At 36.8% G+C, this 23,827-nt stretch overlaps 1 protein-coding gene across 6 annotated transcripts in view; it reads left to right on the plus strand.

Moving 5' to 3' along the window:
• SDK1 (sidekick cell adhesion molecule 1) overlaps positions 1 to 23,827 on the plus strand; it is a 1,233,278-nt gene that overhangs the window by 1,163,152 nt on the left and 46,299 nt on the right. For all 6 annotated transcript variants that reach the window (XM_074281198.1, XM_074281201.1, XM_074281200.1 and 3 more), the window contains 3 exons: positions 1,878 to 2,015; positions 9,617 to 9,778; positions 13,772 to 13,897. In XM_074281198.1, the coding sequence (XP_074137299.1) occupies positions 1,878 to 2,015; positions 9,617 to 9,778; positions 13,772 to 13,897 (426 nt within the window). The remainder of the gene's footprint in view (positions 1 to 1,877; positions 2,016 to 9,616; positions 9,779 to 13,771; positions 13,898 to 23,827) is intronic.

Genomic DNA, 23,827 nt, shown 5'->3' on the forward strand with positions numbered 1-23,827 from the left:
AACCACTCCAGTGTTTTTGCCCAGAAATCTCCATGGTAGTATTGGCAAGCTCTAGTCAGCCTTTGGCATACCTCACTTAAAACCAGAGCCTTTGATAGCAACGAAAATTTCAAAATCAAATTAGGAATGAACTAACAAGGCTTTTTGTAGAAAAAAGATGATCCAAATATCTGAAAAATAGAAAAAGCTTCTCATGACTATTTGTCTGGCAGTTGATTGCAATCTTAATGTGAGCAAAAAAAGAGTAACATCTCAAACCAGAGAGGTAGTATTCCTGCTCCACCCTGGTCAGACCTTGTCTGGAGGTCATGTTTTAGGAGAGACTTTAATAAGCTAGAGAGTATCCAAAAAATAGCAACAAGGATCTCAAAGGTCTTTTAGATCCTGCTAAGGACAGGTCCAAGAAGTTAGGCAAGGGAAGACTTAGAGAAAGACATACTCACTTCAAATATGTGAAGAGTTTTCATTTGAGAAGAAGGATTTGGCTTATTCTATTTGGTTCCATAAGCCATGGTGACAATTATAAAAAGCTTGATTTGAGCATAATATAAAGAAATCATGACATTAATTAGGATTATCTAAAAGTAGAATGAGCTTTCTTCTGGAAGGAAAGGCTTCCCTTTGAGTAGAATTCCTTCAGAAAAGAGTGGGAGTCATTTGTGGTTATATTGCAAGGAGCTGGGGGGAATTCTCATTTAGGTATAGGTTTGACTCAACCACAGAGTCTCTTTCCAAATACCTCCTCCTTCAGAAAAACATCATCTGGTCAATACCTCTGACTTAGGGCTTCCTTTCAAAATGCAATTATCCCCTGGAAGGCAGTCATTCACACTTAAATGAGAATGACTTTGATTAGATGATCAGATGAATTTCCTTCTAACTCCCCCCCCACAATATTAAGTAGTGGCTTTGAATGTAGATGAAGAAAATGGAAGATAATTTGGATTGTGGCAGACAGAATGCCTTTTAGGAGTTCTACAATGGTGGCCTTGGAGAAGCATGAAGATCTAGGTACCAGAGGGCAAAGGATAGCCCTAGAAGAGGAAAAAAAAAGAAAGAAAAGTGATGGATAAAAATTTAAAGACAAAATTTATGATTTTACTTAGCTCAGAACTTTTTCCTATCACTTATCACTTCTTTTTTGGGGGATTGAGAGACTGCCCCCATCCCATCCACCACAAATTACGAAATCCTCTTTGAAGCATGGAAATGGTTCCTTTATTGTCCTTCTATCTCTCTGGACAGAAGTGGAAACACTCTAGCATGGCAGGAGACAGGCCTATTTGTTCTTGTGATATTTCTGATCGAGTGGAAACTAGGGAGTATTGAGAGTTCTGCTGAGTCCATTTGTTGTCTTGAGATTTTCAACCCCACTGCAAGTGAAGAGGGATCAGGGTGAGCATACAAACTACAAGATCTAAATCACTTAACTGTTTGTTGTTCATCCATCACTAATTTGTAAGCAGTGCTCTTTTCTTCACCCCCAGCCCCACCCAGAATAATAGAAATGAAATTCTTAAAAATTCTCCAACAGTGACTAGGAAATATGAAGTTCTCTCAGAAGTTTCATATTCTCTTTCAATCTATTATTCGTATTTATACTTTTGTCATTTTCTCTCTCAAACTCCTTTGTGCTTTAACACTGTCATTTTCTCTTTGCTCCTCTTTGAGGGATTTGTGTTTCTGATTGATCATAGGAAGGACTATTGTGATAAATAAATCCTATTTTTCATCTTATGATATTGAGAATTTTATTGGGTTATAGGAAAAAAGTTCTTTATTTTCAGGAATATATATATTGTGTATATCATACATGTGAACATAAATGATGTATAAACTATCTTCAATAAAAGTCATTTTGCTTAACTTTCTTTCAGCACCAGGTGCTCCCAGTTTTTTAGCATTCTCAGAAATAACTTCTACTACTCTTAACATTTCGTGGGGAGAGCCAGTGGCAGCAAATGGGATCCTGCAGGGTTATCGAGTGGTTTATGAACCCTTAGCACCTGTCCAAGGTAAGACCAGCACTAGACTAAGTGACTAGCCTGCCTGGAATACCTGACTTCACCTCTTTGAACATGAATTAGCTTCCAGGGGCAACCTCAGTGAACTGCACTTGCTAGAACAATTTAAAGAAATGTTGGCCAATTAAAAGGAAAAAGGAAAGGGGGGAAAAAACCTAGTTAAATTGTTTCCATAATGATTAGTGGTTAAATGAGCATCATAAGTTTAGACAACTGTAATAATTTTCTTTAAGTGTCTCTTGTCACATTGTCCATTTCTGTGTTGAATCATTATATACTTCCTTGTTACATTATTTTTCTCCTCTATTATTGTCTCTAACTTTTCACAAGTTTCACAAGTTTACCTATATGGTAAATCTCTTGAGTATTTTTCTATCACCCATGATATCCAGCATATAGTAGTAGGTACCCTGTAAATATGTCATTGACTTGATTTAAGGACCACTTGTTAAACACAAATCATTCTGGCTTTCATTATTCGCCAATAAATAGGTCCCAGGACAAGCCCTAATTATTTATCCTTTAGGCCCTGATTGGTTCTGAGTGAATGTAAATAGCAATTGTTTTTGTTTTGGCTGGAAACCCTAAAGGCCTTTCTCTCCCAGATGGATTTTTTTTTTTTTGAGCAGGTAAAAAAGGCCATTTTTTGCCTCAGTTCTTACCTGGCCTTAATCACTGAATGGGGTAGCCTCAGTCAAACTGAGACCTGTTGAAGAGTTTAGCTTAGAAAGACTGAGATCCCCCACCGCATCCAGGGCCATCTCTAGTCATCCTGATCAATATCTAGCCACCAGACTCAGATGGCTCTGGAGGGGAAAGTGAGGCAAGTAACCTTATCCTGCCCTCCCTCACTTAAATCCAATTCACTTGCATGTCATGCATCACATCCCTGATGTCACGGTTCTCTTCAAGAATATAAGAACAGAGTCTACAGGAAATGTCTTCCAATTTCTGGAAGTCTCCAGATATTATAAGAATTGCTTTACTCTGCAGACTTGAAACTGCTGTGATTATTGTGTCTAAGTACATGGTGTTTCAGAGTAATTTCCTGCTTTAGTGCCTACAAGCATTAGACTACCAAAATCCTAATAGTGTCTTTTAAAAAATATAGACCTGGTAGTTACTTTGAGGGGACAGTTCTGTTGATCCTTGATAAGCTCACAGATATAATGGGAATATTGAGGAGAGCTTTGTGAGCTTACACAGCACAATGGTTGTAAGGATGGTAGACCAGAGTATAAAACAATTTCAAAAGTTACAATTGAAACATGTAAGTGGTTTTTACATGTAAAATGTATACATGATTCTTGTTCCCCATCCCGAATGAAGAAAAGAGCTGAATCTATGAACCAAGGTTTCCATAAAGCCAAATTTACATTATTTTTAGCTTTACAAAAATCTTCTGGAAATTGAATCCCGTTGAAGTGTAGGCACCTTTTTATCCTTCTTCTCAGCCTTGAAAAAACTGATGTTTGCACACCAGGCAAGGCCATTACCTTCCATCATTACCTTATCAGCAATGGAGAGTTTAGGAAACTAGATGTGTTTTGTGCTATTCTTTTTCCTGCACTTTGACACGACCAGAATTTCTGCTAGATTACTACAAAAGATCCTCCACTCAGTCTCCCAGGGAGATGACCCAGCATGTCTAGTTACACTTCTGTTGTCAGTTTGATGGCAAGTTGTTATGTGTGTGTCATGAAAAATAAACATGATTTAGAAAGTTGAATGGGAAATTAAAATTTTTGGTATTAAATAGCATATTTCTACTTTTTCTATGGCTTTTCTAAATTCCTGCTACATACAATTTCCCACCTTTTCCTTACTCTTCTATCCCCACCCAGCAAATTGCAGACAGCAGCTACAATGTACTAAACTAGCTAACGATCCACCAAGAAAATCTGGGAGGAATTTAAAGCCATTTGAAAAATGGGCTTCACAAAGACTATGTTGAGAGAAAGCTTACTTAGAAATTTATATTCCAGGAAGATTGTTGGTTACACATTTGAATGTCCAGCTTGAACAGAATGACATCAGGTGGAGGCATTTTAGCTATCACCATTTTCAACTCTTTTCATGTGTAATGGGAACATCGATCACAAGCATTGTCTCTTTTGTATGAAGAGAAGATATTTTTTTTGTTAGCCTGAATTTTCTTGGCTTTTGCATCAAAGACACTGTTATGAAATGAAAGTCATAAAGAAAATGCCTATTTTACCTTCCCTTTTGGCAGCCTTTTAGCATAAACAGAATCTTTGGATTGCCATGTAATTAGGAAGAATAGGTGACCCAAATCCAAAGATTTTCTTGGCATCTGAAATGTGGAGATTTTCAGGTTATCTCAATACTTATTCATACATGTTTACCCCCAGACTGCATTTTTGAGAAGGACGTTGCAGCAGTATATTATATTCTTGGTCCTTATCAGCTCAGATGTCTAATCCCATAGTCAAATAATCTGATAGATTAATACAGTAAACTAAATCATGTTTCCTAATATAAATTTTACTATAGACAGGCAAAATACTCATAGTCTATACCACGTGCTATTCTGATCTTCAGTAACTTCAGCTTAAAGGGTGCTCAGTGAGCTGGGATGAAGAGGAGAGGAAGGAAGAGATGAGAGGAGCCAAATAAAAAGGAGATGGAAAAGTTTTTTAAGTTGCTAAGATTTAAGGAGTAGGGACATTTAGTGGTAAGAATTACAAACCAATCAAAATTTTCCATTATGCCAATGCATTCCATAAATAGGTCATGAGAAAACATTGGTATAGAAGTATCTCCACAAAGATTACTATAGAACAAATCTTATGTAGTACAGGCAACTGGGCCTGCTTTCTCAGAGTTAGAGCTTACTTTACCATGTATCTCTCCTTTTCCCCAACCCTAGATCTTTCTTTCTCTCAGGAAAAGTGAGCCAATAGCAAGGACCTGTGGAAGATAATGAAGATGGATATGGTATCATCCCTTCTAGTCTAGTAGAAAAGATTTTAAAAATTCATGGATATCATACAATTTAAAATAAAAGTACAAGAAGGAAGAAAAAGACTCATACCAAGTCAATTGGCATTTATGAAATAGAAACTATATTCAAGAATTATATCAAGCACTGAGAAAATAAAGGAAGGCCAAAAAATTAATGATCCTTATCCATAATAAGTATGCATTTTAATGGCTCAGACAGCATGTACATACATAGACCTAAGTAATTTAAAGAGAAAGCCATTACCAACTTGGGGGACTGAGAAAAAACCTTGAAGAAAGCAAAACTTTAACTGAGTCTTAAATTTTTATTTTATAATTATATCTTTTTACTTACAAAACATATGCATGAGTAATTTTTTCAACATTGACCCTTGCAAAACTTTCTGTTCCAAATTTTCCTCTCCTTCCCCCCACCCCTTCCTCTAAATGGCAGGTAGTCCAATATATTAGTTACAACATATAGTTTAGTGTTAAATATGTTAAAGTATATGTTAAATATAATATATGCATATATATCTATACAGTTATCTTGCTGCACAAGAAAAATCAGATCTAGAAAGAAAAAAAAACCTGAGAAAGAAAACAAAATGTAAGCAAACATCAATAGAAAGAGTGAAATTCAAAGAAGATTTCAGAGTTAGGAAGGGAACAGGTTATGAAGAGCTTTGTATGCTACAGAACCAGGAAACTGCTACTTCTTGGTTGACCACAAGGTCAAGACAAAAAGTAAAGATAATCTTCAAGTTTTACCTATTTCCATTGGTCACATGCTTCTAGCCATATTGCTTCTCCCTCAGCTCCTCCCTTAAAGGTTGAATAATACATCTGACTTTTATGCTGAACTCTGACAACTGCATAGATCACTAGATGCACCTTCTCTTTTCCTAGGATCATAGATTTAGGTTTGAAAGGGATCTCCAAGACTTTTTAGTCTAATCCCATTATTTTGCAGATGTGAAACTGAGGTTCAGAAATTTGATTGACTTGCCCAAGGTCCAATAAGTAACTAAGCATCAGATATGTTTTGAACCTGGACCTTTTGACTCCAGAAACACTGCTTTTTCAAATATGCCACAGAGGGGAATAGTTTTGAATCGAGGAGGTCTCACTTTATTCTGAATAAACAGCTATTCCCTCAATCTGTAACCAGTTTGGTACTACTCTATTCTGGTTGGAGGCAAATGAGGGAGGAGTAAGTTCCTCTATACCCTTTCCCTTAAAAGAATTTAAAGGTATTAACTGTGATGTCTCCAAGGTTGGCTGACCCTTGGAACCTGGAGAAGTTCTAACTAAGGCAGTACTGCAAAGTCCTACAAAATGAAATAGAGAGCTGGGCAATTATCTGGTGAATATGGTCATTGTGAACACCCCCCTCTGGAAAATAGCCTCCCCTCAGTTCTTTCCTTCAGCTGGATAAGCACAACCCATGTTCCTCACCTGGACAACCGAAGGAGTGTTTGAGTTATCTATAAAGGGTAGCAATGTTGTTGGCAGTCTGACTTTATGGCACAGTTATTTTTATGTTTCGTAAAATGTTTTAAACGGTAGTATTTTTATGTGATTGCACCCTGAGGCTTTGTAGTGCAGGGCACAGTTTAAAAATTGACTAAATAAATAAAATTCTGACACTTAGAGATGGGGAAGGGCTGACTAGCATTACCACATAGTGGGATAGAACTCACAAAAACCATGCATGGGGTATGTTATTGCTCTGAGGAGGAGGAGGAAAGAATTAAAAAAAGAACAGGAATTGCCATCCAAAATAACTTTACATTCAGAAGAATCCAATCCAGTAATTGATGACAGAAACAGCAGTAGGCAAATATGGCCATGCCTAAGATGATGTTGCTGAGCAATGTGTATGTAATGCAAATGTGCTCATTTGCAGTGTGCTTGTCTGCAAATGACCACATAAGCCTTCCCCAGTTTTGAAGAATTATTTAGAGGAATCCAACTATTGAGAGGGAAGTATTATATGATTATAGATTTAGGGATAGAGGAGATCCCAGAGGTTTGGTCCAATTCCTTCATTCTGAAGATGATGAACCTTAAAACAATTAAGCAATTTCCTCAAAGTCACACAGGTAGTAAGTGAAAGACCCAAGACTGTAATCTAGCCTTCTGATTCCAACTTCAACCATTTTCTAAATCTTAGGAGGCAAAGTGGAAGCAGTGTGGGACCAAGAGCCAGGAAACCTATGTTCTCCCTCCGGATGTGGTACTGACTAGATCTGTGATAAAGGCGAGTGAGGCCCCCTTTTGAGCCTCAGGGTCCCAATCTACAAAATGCCTGGGCTGAGCTAAATAATCTCCAAGGCTCTTTCATAGATCATAGTTCTTAGATTATAAACTGGAAGGGTTTATAGAGGCTGTCTACTTCAACTCTTTTTGTTTTCTTTTTTTCTATTTAGTATTTTATCCTTTTAACTGTTGAGGAAACAGACGCAAAAAAAGGTTAAGTGACCTATCTGGCAAGCTCTAAAGTTGAATATCAACAGAGTTTGAAGAAGAAAATTAGCAATGCAGTTGTATTTATCCCTGACTTACAATGCACAGAATTAACCCAATAATGAGCAAAATAGATGCTTAATAAATATTGGTCAAATTGAATGTAAAGCTTACTCTCACAGTAAGAGAGAGAGAAGAGAATTTTTAATGATAAATCAGTCAATGGAACTCTACAGAATCTAATTACTTTGGTGGATTTCCCATATATTTGTGTTTGTTTTCATAAGGATAGGAGGTAGAATTCTTTATGTCATTGACAAAGTGCTGTGTTTGTTTTTTTAAAAAGATATTTGTGAAATGTTTTAATTTTGGATTAAGATTAACAATCCTAAAAGTTTTGAATAGGCCTAAATTGTTCTCCAGATTTTTCATGACTGACCTAGCTATTTAGAAATAGAACATAAGAATTAATAATATTAGCATAATATTATTGACATAGTATAATAAAGCCTCACTGTAGTTCTGGATCGAACTAAGTCAAAATTAGCCAAAAAAAAAAAAAAATTAGATCCCATGACCTAAAGAAACTAGTGGAAGGATTCATAAGGTGACTCAAGATTCATCTCTCACTGATTATATGTTACTTCATCATTATGGACTAGCCACTTGGGTGGTGTGTGTGCATTTATATACTGTTTCAGAAAACTCAGGCAGCTTTTTCTACAACGTGATGAATAAATGATGAATAAGATTTTCTCCCAAAGGGAAACACACAAAAAAAGACACGCATGGAAAACACCATAGCTCCCAAGAGCTGCCTTGCTTTGCCGGGAAAAGGTCTATCCTAACTTTGTGGCCAGTATAATCAGCTTTACAAGAACAGTATGAAATTCCATTGTTTTTCAAATATCAGACCAAAGCCCCGGGTTCTCATCGTTCTTACATACTCTTAAAAGCTTGCTTCAATGTAATAGAAAGATTGGTATCCCCAGCAAGGCTATTGGCAGACATTGCTATCTATGTCTGCAACTGAACTACCCTGTTTTCCTGATTGTGTAACAGCTAACTTGACTAACAATAGGAACAATAATTCACCATATCATTGAAAATATGGAAGAAGTAAAGGTTTCCCCATAATCACCTCCACCATCACCTCCAGTCCTCCTCCCATACACACACACACACACACACATACACAAAAATGATAAACTCTAATAGAACTAAAAAACACTTAACATTATTCATCTACTTACTCATCTATATTTGTTGTACACTCATTGAAGTTGTGACTCTCTTAGTAAGAATTACTCCATCTGTTTCTATATTGCAAAAGTCTAGATCTTTCTCAGGACATGACCCTTGTTTCAGCCATGGAATCAACAAAATATGAAATGGTAGTTTTTATTTTTCTTCATATTTGTTTCAAACTCTGAAGAGCTGCTGGGAGTAAAAGGTAACCAACCATCTTTGGTCCACTGTATTGGGTACCACATTGTAGGGAGAACTTTCTAAGCAGTTATTGTATACTTCAGTAATTAAACCTGCTTGGATGGTGTGCAAGAGGAGCATTCTTTACATCTGGTTCTATTCCATAGTTAACAGTGATACGGTGTCTGCCAAAGTATTTCCAGTTTTGTCAAGGTCTAAATTTCTACTTTGGATGCCATTTTATCCTTTTCCTTCATTTGCTAACTTTTGATTCAATCAGCAGAATGGAAGTGTTAACCTACTTAGGTGCTAAGAATGGTGAAATGCAGCTCTCACTTAGACTTATAAAGGAAAGGCACCTTTCACAGAATGCTCCAGCAAGATGCTTGGACCTAGGAGAGAGGGCACAGAGTGCAGTCTTACCCAACACTCACAGATTCACTTTTGTTTTCCCCTTCCCAATGTAATTAGTGAGGTTGCATGCAGTCTCCTGATAATTTCCCAGTTGTGTTGTAAGGTTTTTCTCCTTGTCAGTACCCACTTATCAAGCTTAAACTCTAATTACACTTATCTGTGCTGAAAATTGGCCATTATCACTACTTAAACTCCTGCTAATTGTAAGAAATACTTTCTTAGCAAACTGAGATAATTTTACTTCTCAAGACAATAAACTACATTCAGTTGTTTCTTTTTTGTTGAGACCCTTCTTTACATCTGGATCATTATTTTAGGGGTAAGCAAAGTGGTGACTGTGGACATTAAAGGAAATTGGCAGCGCTGGTTGAAGGTGAGGGATCTCACGAAAGGAGTAACCTACTTCTTCCGAGTGCAGGCCCGCACCATCGCCTATGGCCCTGGACTGCAGGCCAACGTCACAGCTGGCCCAGCGGAAGGTAGGTACAACTCTAGCAGCTATACCAAAGTAGCTCGCCACATATTGGTTCAGGCACGGAGCCAATCTACCTCTGTGGGTTCCTTTTCTCCTGTGGTTGCTTTTTCTACCTGAAGAACAGGAACAAACCATTGGAAGCTGGGTTCATCTACTTTCTCAAGAACATTTCAGCAATACAGTTGATTAGAATGATGTGTTAGAATGATCTATAGTAAAAATAATTTTAAAAATCACATTTACTTAACTTTTGAAATTTGGCAAAGTGCTTCATTTCAAAGCCCTCATGAGATGGGTGGTATAAATATTGTTACCACCATTTTAGAGATGAAGTCATTTAGGTGCTGAGAAGTTAAGGGTTACACTGCTGATAAGCAGGCTTTAAACCCAGGTCTCTCCACTCCAAATCCAGCATTCTTTCGGCCACCTCAAAATCCATTCAAGTAAGTATGGATGTATTTAATATTCTCATGTGTTGGCATCAGCTTGCTGAACTTATAGAAGATTTTCCTAAAAATCATTGTTTGAAATAACGGGGACAAGGGAGAAAAACAACTTTAATCCTACCATTAACTTGGATCATTTTCACTGTCAATCACAAATTAGAATACTGTAAAATTTGTACTTGAAATTTCCTAGTTTTTTTCTAAGTTAGGCTATGGTTCTTTAATTGTCATGAAGAATAAAAATTAAAAACTTAAATGGTTTATCTTCTGAGGATAGGGAGGTCATTTAATACAATCTTATCTTTTTACAGATGAGAAAACTGAGGCATAGAGAGATCAAGTTACTGGACCAAGTGGCAAAAGGCCACTTATTGTCCCAGGCCCTCAGACTCTAAATCTCATGATTTCAGTTCTCATTTCTTTATTTATTTCTAATTTTAATTAATCTTTTAAATCACTAATTGTGAATTATTTTTGTCATTCTAGAATATGTCTAGTTAGAGGTTTGCTGATAAATGTTTAACAGTCAAGCAGCTCTTTGAATAAATAAAATGCATCATGCATAACATACTTTTAAGTTTAATTTTCATTTTAAATATATTTTTCTTTCTTTTAAAAAATTTATTAAAGTTTTTTTTTATTACAAAACATATGCATGAGTAAAATTGTTCAACATTGACTCTTGCAAAACTTTCTGCTCCAAATTTTCCCTTCCTTCCCCCACTCCCTCCCCTAGATGGCAAGTAGTCCAAAATATGTTAAATATGTTAAAATATATGTTAAATCCAATATATGAATATATATTTATACAGATATTTGCTGCACAAAAAAAAAATCATTTCAAGAGGGAAAAAAAAAACAAACTTGAGAAAGAAAACAAAATGCAAGCAAACATCAACAGAAAGAGTGAAAATGCTAGGTTGTGGTCCACACTCAGTTCCCACAGTCCTCTCTCTGGGTGTGATGGCTCTCTTCATTAATTGGAACTGGTTTGAATCATGTCATTGTTGAAGAGAGCCACGTCCTTCAGAATTGATTGTTGTATATTCTTGTTGCCATTTCCTGCTCATTTGGCTTAGCATTAGTTCATGTAAGTCTCTCCAGACCTCTCTGAAATCATCCTGTTGGTTGTTAAGTATTTTTTTCATTAGTTAACTCTACACAATAAATCAGACTTTGATTTGTATCATTTGTTGATAGCTGAGGTTTAAATGCTCACACTGAAAAAAATTTTCCCCCCTGAGGCTGGGGTTAAGTGACTTGCCCAGGGTCACCCAGCCAGGAAGTGTTAAGTCTCTGAGGCCTGATTTGAACTCGGGTCCTCCTGAATTCAGGGCTGGTGCTCTATCCACTGCGCCACCTAGCTGCCCCCCTCACACTGAAAATTTAATGACCAGCTCTCCTAAGCCATTATGAGACTTCTCTAGCACACACCTCTATATCCAGTTATATCAAGGAGCATTCACAAAATTCTCAAAATAAAAACAACTTCATTTTAGTTTTAAAAAATAAACATCTGATATTATGGGAGAATAAGTGGCATCAGGCAGTACAGTAGGCAATAATAAGATCCAATAACCCTAAAAAAATTGAGATGTAGCATTAAAAATCAAAGTTTCTGCATTGGCAGAATTCTATGATTTACAAGTTCTGCATAAATCATACAACCTCTGCTATCCTCTTCTGGAAGATTCACAGTCTTGACCCAAATTTAGAGGGATTTGTTTAAAACACAGCCAAAAAACCCCTACCACCCAATAGCTCTTCCTTTTTCAAAGGTTCTCTTAAGAGACACAACTAATATCTTACAAGCTTATTGTGTTATACCAGAGTTTGGTTTTTTTTTCTGAGTTTAGTATAAACTTCATTCTATCCCAAATGTTCAGGAACAAACTGTACTATCTCTTATATTCTATAGTATAAAGCAGATTATTTTTATGGTTAAATAAAATGTTGCATTATGGAAATACTAATGTGATTTCAGTCCAAATGACTCTTAATTGAATCATGGATCTTTATTAATTGGTGGAGTTAATGATAATAATATGCATCTGGTTCTTCTTTAGGCTTCATTCATTAGGGTTCTCTCAAACGAGTTCCTTTCCTTCCTTATGTTTGTTAATAAGTACAGTGTAGCAGAGAATTGTAGTCATAAGAACTGGGTTCAAATCCTGATTCTGAATTGACTAGTCAAATCTTTTAACTTCCCTGAACTTCAGTTGAAGAATATCAGTAATGATACTTGCACTGCCAACCCCTCAGGTTTGCAAGGGAAGTACTTTGTGCCTAATTATTATTATTTTATAAGATTCCTTTTCATCTTTCATGACTTCTTCCTTCACATCTATAAGAACTGTTGTTTTCTTGGATTCCTTTATAAATATACACTCCTGCCTTTTGTGTTTGAGCAAAGATTAAGATTATTTTAACATGTTTTTTTTAATGCAATAGAGGGTTGCCTGTGGCATTGAGAGCATACTTGCCTTTTGTCACAAAGCCAGTATGTAACAGAGGTAAGGTTTGAACCGAGATTGATGGCCTTGTGTCCTCCATTGTGCTAAACTGCTTCTCTGATTTTGATATGAGAATGGGAATTGAGATTCAGAAGCAGCTAGGAGGTGCAGTGGCTAGAGCACCAGCCCTGAATTCAGGAAGACCCGAGTTCAAATCTGACCTCAGACACTTAACTCTTCCTAGCTGTGGGACCCTGGGCAAGTCACTTAACCCCAGCCTCAGGAAAAAAAAAAAAAAAGAGAGAGATTGATATATACACTGATGTATGAGATTTGGAGCTCCCTATCCTTATGTAACCACAGGCTTGGATCAAAACATTATCAACAATAACATACTTATTATTACACCTAAAATATAATAGCATAGCAAAGAAGATATCTCTATACTGAAGTTCTTTCTGCAGAGAATATAGTGCCAGGATTTCCTTATTTCCTCTGAGCACTGATCTTCAGAATATCCTGGGACTAGGATAGTAGAATATGCTGACCTGAACAGAATTGTGGAAGCCTTTATAATTCCATCCCTGAAGGGAAGCTTCTGTTCTGTCCTTCATACCCTTCTCCAGACAAAGACAGACATCACTTTTGATTAAGATGAACACTGTTAACTAAAATTTTAAAGAGAAAATTAAGTTGTAAGCAGGTTAGAAGCACCTAGCACCATACTCTACAAGTTGTGGACACTTAATAAATGTTTGTTGGGTTGAACATTTATGCTTCACTTCTGAGAAATGTAATACCCCCTGAAACAACTCTTATTTTCTTCCCCTCTAACTTCCCAAATATATACAAATAAATACTTACAATTTCTCCCTTTATTAAAGAACACAATAGCAAATTTGAAAAGGTTGATCAGGGAGTTAAAAGGGAAGGGTAGAATCTTTTCCCAACCTCTTCCTCCCTGAACTCATCCCTTACATGTGATCATTGTCCAATTAGCCAAGATTTATATTTTTTTACTTGCATAACATCTTTGAGATGTGGGTAATTCCTCACAGGTACCAGAAAATACATTTTTTTCCTTTTTTTACTCTTCAGGATCCCCTGGTTCTCCTCGAGATGTTTTGGTTAGAAAATCAGCTTCTGAACTAACTCTCCAATGGGTGGAGGGAAATTCTGGAGACAGACCTACAACGGGCTACATCATAGAGGCAAGACCTTCAGGTAAGGAAGGCCAAAGAACTAGGCAAACATTAGCATTTAGCTTCAGGACACTTCATAGTGTCGCGGTGGCAATGGCAGAGCATTCACTACCACTGTGGGAGGGAAAAAACTTCCAAAAAGACAGCCTATTGTTTTAAGCTTTTTCCCAAAAACACTGAAGCAAGAAGGGGAACTTGATTGAAATGAGTAGCTCATCTCTCATGCTCTCCAAATCTTTTCTCCCACTTTCAGTCTTTGTAGTCACTATTGTGCTATTAACCTTACATGCATTAGCTTCTTGGAGTTTTATCTACATTCCACATGCTCAGGAAGATGATTATTGTCAGTTTTAGAATATTGTACATGAGAACTCAGGGAGACTTAAAGACATTTTAGACTAATCATTCAGATCAAAGACTGTTTTCAGGGACCCATTTTCAGTGCTCTAAATGTTTGAAACTCTGATTGAAAGATGCATGCACTCAATTTGTGATTACTTTATATGTTATTAGTGGAAATTGGTAAATCATTTGCTTCATCTTTACTCACTGGAAAATAAGTTCTAAAATATATTTTTTTCCTCCAAGAATTTTATATCCTCTTACTACCTGCCCCCAGCTAAATAACTTCATTTGAATGATTTTTAAGTAAAAATATACTGTTAAAATAAGTTGCAGAAACCCAGGACCAAAAGAGTCTAGTTGTTCTGTGGATTTTTTAGGTCACAGGCCATGGCAAGAGGTACATACAAAAGGAGTCATAGATGGATGATAATTGTAGAGCTGGAAGGGGCTCTGACCATCTAGTCCAACCCCTTTAGATGAGGAAATTGAGGCCCATCACAGTTAAATGATTTTTCCATGATCATATTGCAAGTAAATGTCATTGGTAGGATTTGAACCCAGGACCTATACTCTTTCCTTTGACTTTATTATGTTTTAAAGTTAGAGTTTCAATGAATTTCTGAACGTGAGGACATATAGTATTTTGGTGGTAATTTCATAAAGGGAGTCATTGATGTCACCAATATATTATTGTAGTATATTTAACAGTCAGAAGGCCTGAATTCAAGTCACATTTCTTATACAAGCTTTGCAATTTTAGGTAGATCATTTAACTTTTCTGAGATTTAGCTTCCCTTTCTATAAAACAGGTGTAATAATGTCTGGTCTTAGATACTTTACTGGTTTGTGGGGAGAAAAGCTTTTTGTAAATGGTATTGCTATGTAAATATGGATTATCATTATGTATTGATTTAGTTGAAGTGTCTAGAATGACTGGCTCTGATTTGTAAAAGCAGCAAGGCAAAAGGAGAGACCCCTGAAAGTTATGCACATGTCTGGATTTGACAATGTTACTTACTTTATTTTCCCCCAAATTGATCTCTTGTGAATACTAGATAGCATTATAACCAAGAAACTTCTAGCATATCTCCAGATATACAAGATAGAATAAAAAATAATGGAAAAAATCCTGTAACCTGGAGGCTTTGAGACAAATGCAATTTGTTGGATTAGTGGAGACTGATAGTATCTGCCCTAGATCATGACACTGGACATGGTCTGGAAATGGATTGCCATTAAGGCTTGTCTGGTTTTAGAAAAGTTAAGATTGACCAGGTGAAGTGATCTACTGTGATCACTTAGTTATTTTAGTTTACCTGGGAACACTGAGGTCTAATATATTAAGTCCTATATTCAAAATATTTTAAGTGAAATTCAGTCGCCAAGGACCCAAATCACAATGAATAGAGAATTTGGAGAGTGGGGGATTGTGGGAGGTATAAGGAGAGGGAAAAGAGAATTTTATAGATTTGAGCAAACCTTCACATGTATTCAGTTGCCAAATCCCTCTCTCCTGTAACAGTCTCTTGAATTTCTCTCCCTACCTTGTAGTCACTTCATTTCTGTAATCTTTCACACAGATGCCAATGTTTTCTTCCTACGGCACAAATTTTACCATGTCACAACACTACCCAAAATCCTTTGGAAGCTCCCTATTATACCTGTAGGGTAAAAGATAAACTCCTTAGCCTAACATTCAAAGCTTTCCCACAGGCTGTTTCCAATCTACCTTTCCAGCTTTATTTTATGTTACTTCCATGCTCATTCTCCATTCCAAACTAGATTTCTTCTTGCTTGGGCATATTCATTTTCATAAACTATCTCTCCTACATCCATTCCTTCCAAATCTCTACCTTTCTGAATGCTTATTTTTCTTCAAGGCTCATATCAAGCACCATCTCACCTAAAAGTATTGTTTCCTACCTCAAATTGTGTTGGACCACTTTCTCTGGATTTCTCCTTTGACACCCATCACTCCTTTGTATATGCTTCTCTCTCTGTTTCTGTCTCTTTCTTTTTCTGCTTATCTCTCTCTCTCCTCTAATCTCAATCTCTCTTTTCTCTCTCTTCCCCTTCCTTCTCCATCTCTTTTCTGTTTCTCTATCTCTTTCTCAAATACACACATGTATGTATGTATGTATAAACATGTATAAACCTCTCATATAATTTCTTTCCAACCCTGCTGTAGAATATATATATTCCTTATGAGCAAAACCTAAATCATTTTTTCATCTTTTAATCCCCCCATGCCTAGCACAGCACCTAATGAGTGTTAATTGCATTGAACTGAACAAAAGGTGGAGAATTCCAAGTTTCACCCACCCAGAAGCATGTCATTTATTGCATTTATTGCGAGTCATTTATGTAAAGAAAAAAAATATTACTCTGTGAAAATTCACCATGGTAAATCCCTGTGAAAGATTGAAGTAGTTTAGTCACTGCTTGCTTCCTTAAGGCTGATCTGTTTTTTTCCTCCTAGCTACACCTGTGGCCTTGTGCCATCTGCCTGACCTGTTATCTTCCCATTAATCTCATCCTGTATCTCTGGCAACTAGGAAAACACAGTAGCTTATTCACATTGTTGGTAGGACAGTCGAGAGGAAGAAAGTGAATATTTGAGGATAAAAGTGGCTAGAAGAATATGCTTTCTTGTTCCACCATCCTTATTGAGTTCTTACACAAAATACTTTGAGTTCCCTGGCCCTGGGGTGCTCTAATTACAGAGTAGTGTATTCAGTTATTCTTTCCTTGTCTCGACCCAGCTCTCTCCAATCACAGACACAAACACACACAGAGACACATGCACACATGAATGATATCCTTCATACTTCTCTCCTTAAAAGCAGAATTTACAATCCTGTGAAAAGACTCTTAACCCTGCCCAGTGAAGTGCACCAGTGTGACTTTAAAATGAGCATCTTCATGTCAGAGATCGGCCTGTCAAGAATGTAAATGCACCACCAACCAGACAGATGTGCACAGATTCAGAATGCTAACACGTTATGCAGGCTCCCCAAGAAATGATAAAGTATTGATTCTCTGCCTTTCCTGGGGAGCCATTTAATTTCTCCTCAAGTTATCTTATACCCATCCACATAGCCGTAATGAAGAAAGCAGGAGTTCCTATGCTGATCTTTGGATAGCTTCAGGGAGTCAGAAAGAAGATGTGAATAAGAAGGACTAATTGGAGTGCCAGAGCTAGTTTTCAGCCAATTCCACACCATGGAGGAAGTTTATCCAGATGTGAAGCCTCCTTTGAAGTCAGTAAGAGGCCTGAATTCAGCAAGGGACCCCTGAAGAATGAGAAACTGATCCATAGAGACATCGATCATGGCGAGGCGCTGACCCAAGACCAAAGTCAGAGACCGTGCTTTCCTGCCCTGTTTTGTTCCTGAACGTTAGGACTCGAGTTGCCAATGATTTTCTCTTTTGGATCATTAACTGAACCTAAGCGACCTGCTTTGACTCTAAGTCTTCCTGTTCAATGCCAAGAAGAGTTCTCCTCCTCCTCCTCCTCCTCCTCCTCCTCCTCCTCCTCCTCCTCCTCCTCCTCCTCCTCCTCCTCCTCCTCCTCCTCCTCCTCCTCCTCCTCCTCCTCCTCCTCCTCTCCTCCTCCTCCTCCTCCTCCTCTTCCTCCTCCTCCTCCTCCTCCTCCTCTTTCTTCTTCTTCTCCTCCTCCTCCTCTTTCTTCTTCTCCTTCTGGGATTAAGAGCAGCAGTATCTAATAGCCAAATGAAAAGCTTTTATGGGTTGTCAATATTTAAACACCTTGCCATTACCTTAGGGTTTTGGATCTCAGCTGTCATCTATTACAGGCCTCATTACACAAAACATTAAACGCTAGATCATCTCATTTTCTCCACTGAAGCTCTCTGGCAAGGCTCTCTCCAAGCAGGGGAGTGACTTAGTGACTTAGCGCTCCCCGCCTTGCCACCTCCCCAGCTTTGGGTTTGTTTTAATGCCTTCCACCATTTCCACGCTTTCACTCATGCTAAGTAGATGGGCTCTTCTCTTAGCCCTGGGCCGCCTGCCTGACCCGATGCCTTCCCATCAGTCCCAACATGTACCTCTGGCACCTAGGAAACCAAGCCGCTTATCCACACTGCTCCCAGCACAGAAAAGGATGCAAAGGATTTTGGAGCCCACCAATAGCATCCTCCCTCTCTTCGCTCAAGTCCTAATGCTCCACAAGCGCAGCCCCCTAGAGTGGGCTGCTGTAATGGCACAGGCACGAGAATGGAACAACATTTGGTAAAATTAGTGTCTGCCTAGGATAAAAATGTCCCTGTTATTCCTAAAAAATGGCAGTCAGTGGGTGTATGGTGCAGAGAAAACCTCCATCTGATTTCCATCCTGCCCAGCCTCTTCAATGTATTCATTTTCTGGGCATGGGTAAGTTTTCTTTGAAACACTTTCCGAAGAGCTCCCTGAAAGGCAATGGAAAATTTCAAGTTTGAAAACTGTGCAGTGCGCATATGCAGATGATTTATTTACACAAATTATTCCAAGACATTTTACTGTGTAGATCACACAGTCTAATTTACATATTTACACAATAGACTGGAATGGCACTAAAGGAGCTATAAATATATTTTCCCCTCCAAAGCAGCCATGAAATACATATTTAGGACGTATACAATACAGGCAGACAAGGCATTGTTTCTCCCCCTCCCCAAAATAATGCATTTAGCCCAGAAATTGGATCTGATGAGAATCGATGCTTAGATGGGTCCCTCAGTGCAAGGAGACTGTTACATTCCCTCCTGCCCTGGATTTAGTGTCTTTTACCCTAAAGAAATCTCCTACCTCCCTTCTGATTCACTTGCTCACTTTTCTTGTGATTAGCCTCTAGTTTTCAGCAGAACAAAGGAGAAATTCCACATCTTTTGAAATGTTAGCATGCCCTAAAAGCTACCCAAGTCAGCAGATTCAGAAAGAAGGCTGCAGCTATAGTTCTAACTCATACCATTTGGCTTTTCTCATTATTTTTTTCCTTCTCTTAACTTCGTTGGTTGACAGCTTGTCAACTGTACCACATTACAGTAAGGTCTTGAGATGGATTTTATGAAATCCTGAGATCTCACACTTCCCCCATCCTTTTCTGGCATTCTGTTAACTATTCCTCCTTTCTGGAATGAACAGATCAGCATTTCTTAAAAATCATAAGTATTTATCTCACAATTTGGACCTTGTCTATCTGCCTATGCATTCTAGTTAAAGTGATAATGGGGTCTGCCCTGTTACCCAAAGAAAAATGTCAGTGTTCAAGAAATAAGCCATTGACAGGTTTCCATCTCCTTAGAGCTCTAGGCTGACAGTCATTTGTTGATTCTTCTGTGTTAACAGAACCTGAAGTCTCTGGTAGTGAATGACAGTTTCATTCAGCATGGAGACCCTGTTTAATTGTCCATGAAATCAAACTTTTGTGTTGGTGCCATGTCTGCTCTAATGCCTGCAGTGCACAATTCTGTTCAGTGCGTTCGAGGGATAAATTGAGCACAAGGCCCACAAATATACCTGAACTGGGCTCAAGCTGAATTTGGAAAAGAGCCATTATTGTCTCTAGCCTTATTGGGACATTGCTTTGACTTGCATGTGCTTTCAATTCTGTGGAGGGACATATTTTAGGATGAAAGACAAAAGTCGGTTTATTATGTTCAAAGGGCATAAGACTGATCATTGATATCAGAGAAAAATAGATTGGAGATCCTAAGGAACTTAATCATTAGGTCATTTTGAATGTTCTGGCAAATAGTATTGACCAAAGGAAGAGGAGAAAAATATTTTTATTATTTACTACTTATTATTGTAATTTATTCTATTATTTTACATCTCCCATGAGATTTTTTTTGAGCTATAATTAGACTTTAAAGATTATTTAATCCAAACCCAGAAAAGCATCTGCCCTACTTAGATTCACAGACAGATGTGCTGATTTCCCACTAATCAGTAACCTAAGACTGACTGGGACATGATTTTGTGATGAATAGGTTACAGACTTTGATTTCACAGTGATTTCTTTAAACTTATACTTTGCCAATGTTATCTTTGCCAACAGTTCCATTGATTTTCAGAGTTCTGCAAAGTATCTCATAGGGGAACCAGGCAAGAAAGGCTATTAACCATGTTTAATTTGTATCTATACTATCACCCCAAAGCCCTCCCATCACATTAGTATAATTTAGCCCCTCCATTGTGGTTGGCGTTCAGGTCCTTCAAATAACTTTTTCTTACTGAGTTCATTTGTAAATGTCTGCATTGAAACTTTAGAATTAAGTTATGTGGCCCAGATCACCTCCCAAACCTATTCTATAAAGAGAATTTTAATGCTTGTTTATAATGTTTCTTTCTTTCTTTCTTTCTTTCTTTCTTTCTTTCTTTCTTTCTTTCTTTCTTTCTTTCTTTCTTTCTTTCTTTCTTTCTTTCTTTCTTTCTTTCTCTCTCTTTCTTTCTCTCTTTCTCTTTCTCTCTCTTTCTCTTTCTTTCTCTCTCTTTCTCTCTTTCTTTCTCTCTTTCTCTCTCTCTTTTTCTTTCTTTCTTTCTCTCTTTCTCTCTCTCTTTTTCTTTCTTTCTTTTTTTTTTTGCAAGGCAGTTGGGGTTAAGTGATTTGCCAGAATCACCTAGCTATTAAGTGTTAAGTGTATGAGAACAGATTGGACTTCAGGGCCAGTGCTCTACCTACTGAGCCATGTAACTACTCCTTTTGTTTATAATTCTTAGGCATATTTTTTACCTTCATTCTATAGGACTGAGAAAGTAGGAAGATGTAATATCAAATTACAACATCTCATTAGCCCCAAACTGAATGCGCACAGCTCAGAATATCAGTTTTAAAAATAGGAAAATGGAAGCTTTTATATCTTTTAATTATCATGTATAACTGTCAGCAATTACCCATAATGAAGGAGGAGTAATGGGAGAGATATACAGAGTTCCTTATATTTTAATTTGTAATTGATCATGATTGCTTATATAACAGTAGATTGTTTCCTTCCTGTTTCGCTTAGGGTTATATTAAAATTGGTTTTTCTTCTCTGAATGTACAGTACCTGAAGGTGAAACAAGGTGACTAAAAACCTTAAAAATGTGATTGTATGTGGTAGATAGTCTATATCTGGATAATTGAGTAAATTAAGTAAATCTTATAAAGATTTTTACTTATTTTTTTTACTTTACATGAGCCCCTGATACCTTCTTAAGTATTAATTAAGACAATATTCAAAGGATCAGGAATTAGCTTGATGCCTGAGATATAAGTTGTGCAAATCTAATTATTACTAATGGTTCTGTAATGTTATGTTTTATTAATTTGTGGAGATAGTTTACTCAATCATTAATTTGTTGAGATATTTCACAGTATAATATAAAGGAAAAAAACAATTCACAGTCAAGAAGATCATTTCAAAATGCCAAGACATTCTTCTCATATCTGATTTTTAAAAATATCTTGATGTAAATATTTATTGGGATAAATTGCCTGGTAAATGAAAACTTGTATTTAAAATTACTACATATTAATTCCTTTTGAGGCAGAATTAAGAAAAATAAAATATGAAGGTTTTCTTCCCTTTAATTCAGGAGAAAACTCTCTTGTGACTTTTTTCTTCCCAACTATTTCTCAGTGTAAATGGATTGCCAAATAAATCGTTCTATGTTTAGGGGCTGTATCAATATTTTAAAATGTTTTTATGAAAAACTCACACAATTCTTGCAGCTATGACAGCGAGCTTAAAATAAAATATGTCCTTTGGGGCTAGGGGTGAAATATTCATTTTTTTTTCTATAGTAGAAAAGCATTATACAAACATGAATGCAAAAGGCATGCTCAGAACTAACTTTGAGAAAGTTTGTCTACTTTTTCTTTGCCTCAATTCATCATACTAGACCACTAATGTCAAGAGGATATTAATTGGATATCATAGCATCTCTTTTTTATTGTAGTAAATTTATTTATTTTTAATACACATTGCTTTATGAATCATGTTGGGAGAGAAAAATCAGAGCAAAAGGGAAAAACCATGGGAAAGATTAAAAAAAAAAAAAAACAGAGAAAAGAAGTGAACATAGCATGTGTTGATTTACATTCAGTCTCCTTAGTTCTTTTTCTGGATGCAGATAGTATTTTCTGTCCAAAGTCTATTGGGATTGCTTTGGAATACTGAACTACTGAGAAGAATCAAGTCTCTCAGATGATCATCACAATTCTTACTGTTATTGTATACAATGCATTCTTGGTTCTGCTTATTTCAATCAGCATCAGTTCATGTAAATCTTTCCAGGCCTTTCCAAAATTAGTTTGTTCATCATTTTTTATAGCACAATAATATTCTTCCTGTACCATAGTTTGTTCAGCCATTCCCCAATTGATGGGCATTTATTCCTTTTCCAATTCTTTGCTACCACAAAAAGAGCTGCTACAAACATTTTTGCACATGTGGGTCCTTTTCTCTCCTTTATGATTTCCTTGGGATACAGATTCAGTAGAGACTTGACTGCTGGGTCAAGGGCATTCACAGTTTGATTGCCCTTTGGGCATAGTTCTGGGCATAGTTCCAAATTGCTCTCCAGAATGGTTGGATCGTTTCACAGCTCTACCAATAATGCACTAGTGTCCTAGTTTTCCGGCATCTCCTCCCATTTATCATTATCTTTTCTTATCATCTTAGACAATCTAAGAGTTACGAAGTGATACCTTAATTTGCATTTCTCTACTCAATAGTGATTTAAAGCATTTTTTCATACAACTATAAGTGGCTTTAATTTAATCATCTGAAAATTGTCTGTTCATATCCTTTGACCATTTATGAATTGGGGAATGACTTGTATTCTTATACATTTGACACAGTTCTTTATTTATTTTAGAAATGAGATCTGTATCAGAAATACTGTCTGTAAAGATTTCTTCCCAGCTTTGTACTTGCCTTTTAATCTTGTTTCTGTTGGTTTTGTTTATGCAAAACCTTTTTTAATTTAATGTAATCAAAGTTATCCATTTTGCCTTTCATAACGTTTTCTAATTCTTTTTTGGTCATAAATTCCTCTCTTGTCCAAAGATCTGCTTGATAAATTATCCCTTGTTCTCTTAATTTGTTTATGATATCATCCTTTATGCCCAAATCATGTACCCATTTTGACCTTATTCCTTGATGTTTTTCTTGTGGGATCTCTTTCCAAAGGTGATCAATAGATTATTTGAATGAGCATTTCCCGCTGTTTCTAGACTTATTGGGGTATTTTTCCTTAATGATTTCTTGTATAATACTATCCAGGCTCTTTTATTGTCTCTTCTGGATCTATTTTCCAAGTTGGCTGTTTTGCCAATGAGATATTTCACATTTTCTTCCATTTTTTCATTCTTTTTAGTTTGTTTGATTGGTTCTTGCTGTGTCACAAAGTTATTAGCTTCCTTTTGCCCCACTCTAGTTTTTAATGTGTGATTTTATACAGTTATCTTTTGTATCTCTTTTTATCTTTGGTTTACTCTACTGTTAAGTAGTTGTTTTCTTTAGAAATTATTTTTCCTTCCTTTTCCAAGAAGTTGACACTCTCATAAATACCTCTCATTTCTTTTCTCATTTTTTCTTTTAACTCTCTCATTTGCCTTTTG

This window comes from Sminthopsis crassicaudata, chromosome 1 (assembly GCF_048593235.1).
Source record: "Sminthopsis crassicaudata isolate SCR6 chromosome 1, ASM4859323v1, whole genome shotgun sequence".
In the NCBI taxonomy this organism is placed as follows: Eukaryota; Metazoa; Chordata; class Mammalia; order Dasyuromorphia; family Dasyuridae; genus Sminthopsis; species Sminthopsis crassicaudata.